The sequence below is a fragment of the Aspergillus heteromorphus genome (genome assembly GCF_003184545.1).
Source record: "Aspergillus heteromorphus CBS 117.55 chromosome Unknown BO70scaffold_10, whole genome shotgun sequence".
Classification (NCBI taxonomy): Eukaryota; Fungi; Ascomycota; class Eurotiomycetes; order Eurotiales; family Aspergillaceae; genus Aspergillus; species Aspergillus heteromorphus.
This window is the reverse complement of record NW_020290415.1, coordinates 664,938-670,651: the sequence shown is the minus strand read 5'-3', so window position 1 is coordinate 670,651 and position 5,714 is coordinate 664,938. Positions and strand designations below refer to the sequence as shown.

Genomic DNA, 5,714 nt, shown 5'->3' with positions numbered 1-5,714 from the left:
GGGAGGGTTCAACGGTTCCCCTCAGCTTGGTGCAACACGTTCAAGTAGATTGACATATCAATCAATATCCAAACAAGTATAGCTGAGCCTTGCCGGGTTCGGGGGTCTCGAGTCTCATCGATGGTATAGGACACCTAGGCAAGCCAAGAGGGCATATTCACTGTTCGCAGCCTGGGCCCACTTTACGTCGCCTCTTGCTTTTTTTTTTTTTTTTTTTTTTTTTTCCCCTTCTCTCCCACTTCCTCTTTCCTGATATTCCCTGCAACCAATTAATTCCCAGAGCTCTGGAGTGCGAGCGAGAACTCGGGGGCGTTGCCCTCATCACCGGCGTCAGTGTCACCATCTCCCAGCCCCGTGTCCCCACACTAACCCTAACCAGGACGACCTGAGCCTTCGTCCAAGTCGATATTGAATTCCCCCCGGATGGCTTCATTCAAAGATTGCCAGAGATTTGCTAGACATCGCAAAACCCCTGCCATCATCCTCCAGGTCGATCACCTGGACGAAAAAGGGTGTAAAAGAATAGGGCTACTTGTGTGGGATATGTGTATATCTAGATGTCAAGGAATGCGGGCGAAACCGGGGCAAGTGGGGCGGCGCGGATGACGTCGGCGGTACGGAGTAGGCGGGGTTGCACTGCTCACGGCTCTTTTTCTCCTCTTCTTCTTCCTCCTCTTCCCCTTTCTATTTTCTCTTCTCTCCATCTCCCCATCTCTCAATTCTACCCAATTCTTCCCCCCCTTTGTGCGTCCATCATCTTCCCTTTCCACACTAACCCCATGTTTTCCAGACAGCTTCTAACCTTACCACTGCGAAGGTCCTTCCTCCCCTCCGTCTCCCGTCCCCTCCACTGTTCATCCGCAGCCATGTCCGGTGTCAGCAAGGCCTGTTGCTCGTGAGTGACCATGCCTCGAGAATCCCCCCGCCCGCCGCTCACCCGTCCAGCATCCCCCCCATCGTCGCCAAGGGCTACCAGGCCAAGGGCGAATATCAGACCATCAATGGCTTGAAGACCTACGTGACCGGTCCCGCCTCCGCGACCAAGGCCATCCTCGTCATCTACGGTGGGTAGACAGACCCATCCGAGACAGCCACCCCCGTGCTAAGTCAGACTCAATTGCTAGACATCTTCGGATTCTTCCCCCAGACCCTTCAGGGCGCCGACATCCTAGCCACCTCCAGCGAGCAGAAATACCGCGTGTTCATCCCCGACTTCTTCCAGGGCGAGCCCGCGGACATCACCTGGTTCCCCCCTCAGACGGACGAGCACAAGCAGAAGCTGGGCAACTTCTTCCAGACCAAGGCGGCGCCCCCCAACAACCTGCCCAAGATCCCCGGCATCGTGTCGGAGGCCAACAAGCTGGCCGCGGGCGCCAACTTCCAGTCGTGGTCCATCCTGGGCTTCTGCTGGGGCGGCAAGATCGCGACGCTGTCGTCGGGCAGTGACAACACGCTGTTCAAGGCGGCGGTGCAGTGCCACCCGGCGATGCTGGACCCCAACGACGCCAAGAGCGTCAACGTCCCGATGGCGGTGCTGGCGTCCAAGGACGAGACCCCCAAGGACGTCGAGGCGTTCGGAGCCAACCTGACCAAGGACAACTACGTCGAGACCTTCTCGACCCAGATCCACGGCTGGATGGCCGCCCGGTCGAACCTCGAGGACGAGGAGGTGCGCAAGGAGTACGAGCGGGGCTACCGGACCGCGCTGGACTTCCTGCAGAAGCACGCTTAGATGGGGGATGACCGATGAGGATGAAATTGCGTAATTAGTGTAATTTATACAAATGAGACTGAAATGCCATTGACCCCGTGACGCTGCAGCTGGCGTGATCCGACCCAAACGGGCAAGATGGGCCGAGCCGGGACGCCGGAACAGCCGACGTCATCGGCCTCTTCCCGTCTTCGTCTCGTCTCGTCTCCTTCCACTTTCACTTTCACTTCCACTTCCACTCCTCCCTCTCCCCATTCATCCTCCATCACGGCCCACCGAATCCCTCCTCCTGGTATAAAACCATGTGAACGCCCTCGGTACTCCTCATCCCTCCCGTCCATCCGCATTCCGCCATCCGCCACTGCGGGAACAATGAGCCACGGCGCCGCGACCAGCGATCGGTTGTTGGACTGATTGACGACACCACCATCTGCTGCCTGTCACATTGTGCGATAGATACACGACTACCATGTCGTTCTTCTTTGGCCGTCGCCATTCCATCTCCCAACAAACACCTCCCGAAGGCGATGGTCTGCCCCAACACGAACGATGCAGACGAGCGTCCGTGCCGAACATATCCGTATCCGACCGCAGCAACCCCACCGCCCACACCAGAGGCGTCATCCATGAAATCTTCCACAAACACCGGCCCGAGTCCGACTCCCACGCCGCGGCTGCCTTCCAGCCGCCGGAACCGGTAAGGATTCCCTTGCTCGTTGGGGTCGAGGTCAGACGTGCGTATTGACGGGGGACTCTGCCTGACATACCCAGGGACCGACAACTTCCTCGCAGCCCTCGGGGTCTGCTCAGCCCCCGCACGAAAAGTCCGACTCCCACGCGCGCCATGACAGCGGCAGCCACGACTCGACGGACGAGCATCGCGAGAAACCCATCCGCTCCCACCGACCCCACCACGAGCCGGAGCCGTCGCCCCAGAACCAGCTGACGAAAAGGGATGTCGAGACCATCTTCTCGGGGGCCCCCTACTTCCTGCTCGAGAAAGGTAAGCATGGCCTCTGGTACCCGCAGATCATCTTCCCGTTCGACGACCACGAGCCTACCATCCAGAGCCTGGGCGACCGGCGACCGCTGCCCCACGCCTCATACACCCTGTGCACGCTGCATGCCCATCTGCCCGTGCCAGATGACTGGGTCGTGGAAGGAGAGCTGCCGGTGCATCTGGGCTCCTGGAAACGGGCGGACGCCCCCAAGCGCGCGACGTTCGATGTCGGCGTGCTGGAAGTGCCCAATATGCTGTCCATCAACGGCAAGGACCCCGGGACCATCGGGTTTCGCCATTTCCTCGAGCTCCCCGTCGCGGACGCGGCTTTGTACATCGCCCCCGAGAAGGCGAGGCCGTGTTCGGACCTCCAGCACCTGTCAACTCTGCCGGCGACCGAGGTGTACGAGCTGATGGGCCACTACAATGACCCGTACGCACAGTGCTCGGATGGCACTATCCACGATCGGAAGAAAATGCTGTGTGAGGGGCCGGGGGCCTGGAAGCGGATCGGGGTTCGAGACGTGGATCTCCGCACCCTCGTGGAGCGTCTCCAGAAGCTGAAGGACCTCCGCTACGAGATCCTGCACGGGGACGTGCCCAAAACCCTCCTGGACACGGAATCGATTCGCGAGCTGTACAATGGACTGTTCAATCGATTTCTCTATCCTCCCGTGCGGTTTCTGCTGCTGGATGCGCACGACCCCCACTGTCTGAAGGCCCAGATCAAGGCCTTGACGGTCGTGCTGTCCACTCCCGGCGCGTGGTTGGACTTCAGTATGATCGACTGGCGGCTGCACATCGGACAGCTCCTGTGGGAGAGCCCTCCTCACGTGGACGGTGATTTCCTCGATCCGTCCAAATCCGAGAAGCCCCGGCTCCAAGCCACTCTGGAGCGGAAGTGGTTCCTCGTCCAGATGGTGCTGGCCGCGGAGCTGCTGCTCCGTCTGGATGCGACCGTGCGCGTGGGGATGTTGCAGAACTCGCGGGAGATCGACGTGTCCATCCGTGATGTGTATGACTTCGATCGGCTGCGGAGTGGGAAGCTGAACTGGGACTTGGTCGCGGTGCGGCGTTTCATGGACAGCTTCACCTTTACCTACGATCCAGTGGAGCCTGGCTGTCCTCCGACATCCCCCAGCAAGCTGGAGGATCGGCACCATCATCGCTCGTTCCTTGAAACCCTCACCCATCATCGGTCGCCCTCGCCCTCGGCGCATCACAACGAGTCGGCGTGGAAATGCCATCTCGTGCCCAACCATGTGGACCAGCAGCTGAAAGGGTTGTTCGTGTTTGCAGACAGCCTAGGGTGGCCCCGGATGGATGAGCTCAAGACCGCGCTGCGTTCGAGGCTGGAGGGCCCGGGATCGGAGCAGACGATCCGAGAGGCCTACACGACGCCTGTGCGCAATACCCTTCCGACTGGGTATACAGCGCCGGAGTTGCGCAAGGAAATGTATGGCCGGTCCCTGTCGCGTCGGCTGTTGCTTCTGCGCCCGCGCGACCGCACGCAGCCGCTGGACATCGGGGGCTGGGTGACGCGCACTTGGCTCGCCGGGTTTGTGATTCCGGGCGAGTCCATCAGCCACTTGCTCATGGCGACGCTGCTGGAAAACGATGCGGATGCGATGGCCGTCCTCGGACCGGTCGTCAACCTCTACGGCGGGTTTGCGTACAACGGGAAAACCTGGTGGAGTAAGAAGGGCATCGTTGGACGCGTGCTGGCCAGCAAGGAGGGCACCAAAGTGTGTCTCGCGTGGCTCGGCAGTTCGGTCGTGCCGAAAGACTCGCAGACCGAGCAGCCTCTGGACAACACCTGGTTCGAGGTGAATGTCAAGGAGCCACCCCGGCAGCCAGGCAAGCCTCGCATCAAGCACGGCAACCGGCTGTCTTTCGATTCGACCCCACTGGGGCTGGGGGATCTGACGAGCGGGGCGTTCTTGATGCCGGTGGACGGGCCCACGGAGAGCTGGTCGAAGCTGAGGATCGACTTCGAGGACCTCGCCTTTTCGATCGACAAGACCGGGGCGCCAGCGGATGCGCTCAACCACCATCTCACCGTGGCCGAGCAGGCGGTTGTCAACTTCACCCTCACGTCCGACACGGACGGGGTCGGGCCCACCACCGTCTCCTTCCCGTTGACGTACAACGTGCGATTCGTCTCGTCCCATGAATGCCGGCCCCCGGGCGGGCTGATCTCGTACCACAACAGCGCCAGCGCCACCGACAGCGGGCGGTCCTCGTCGACGTCCAGCTACGTCTCGCACCGCCACCACCGTCTCCCCGGCCACCCGCTGCACCGATCGTACGGCTACCAGTGGGTCCCGCTGGAGACGCTGGCCGATTCCCGCGCCCCCGCGGACGGCAACAACGGCGGGCTCCCCAAGGGCGACATCCTGGTCCTGGACGCGCGGAGCTCCCACGACAAGGAAACCTTCGCGCGGGCGTGGTGTGCGTCCGTGGGCCACCACGCCATCGTCGGCAAGGTCGGACGGACTTGCCTGGCGTGTTGCATCCGGGAAGCCCGCGCGCTGCAGGTCAAGGTGGTTATCCGCATTGGCGAGGGGTTTTCGACGCCGGCTTCGTCGGTGCATGTGCTGTATGGGGGGGAGTAGATGATAGAGTAGCAGGGGTCGTGCATGGGTCGTCTTGCGTATTCTTAGGTGGGCCGGGCCAGATTGGACACTGTTGTATTATTCTTTGGCGTCCCTGGACATGAAACAGTAGTGTATAGGACTGTTTGTCTGTGTAGATTGAAGATGCGGTAGTGTAACAGTCTTCAGTTGACGTCAAACGCAACCCGCGATGGGCAAACGGGGATGAATCCCGCCGTCTGAAATCTGAAATTCCCTCACTTACGGTTACTGACACAATGATTATTTTTATTATTTATGCTTCTTACGGATATATCGCTCCACACAGGTTATAAATCCCCTTCGTTATTCTCCATTCTCCATCCTCCCTTCATCCTCTTCCTCCTTCCTTTCTCACCCGCTATACTAT

General features: G+C 60.2%; 2 protein-coding genes across 2 annotated transcripts; both read left to right on the top strand.

The window, feature by feature from the left end:
• Positions 1-866: 866 nt before the first annotated feature.
• On the top strand, positions 867-1,732 carry BO70DRAFT_290380 (dienelactone hydrolase family protein; the record flags this gene model as incomplete). Its single annotated transcript, XM_025539345.1, has 3 exons — positions 867-895; positions 946-1,064; positions 1,125-1,732. 3 exons carry the CDS (start codon positions 867-869, stop codon positions 1,730-1,732), a joined length of 756 nt encoding a protein of 251 aa, XP_025399994.1.
• Positions 1,733-2,180: 448 nt separating this feature from the next.
• Positions 2,181-5,326, top strand: BO70DRAFT_290472 (uncharacterized protein; the record flags this gene model as incomplete). Its single annotated transcript, XM_025539349.1, has 2 exons — positions 2,181-2,408; positions 2,504-5,326. 2 exons carry the CDS (start codon positions 2,181-2,183, stop codon positions 5,324-5,326), a joined length of 3,051 nt encoding a protein of 1,016 aa, XP_025399993.1.
• Between the last annotated feature and the right edge of the window lie 388 nt (positions 5,327-5,714).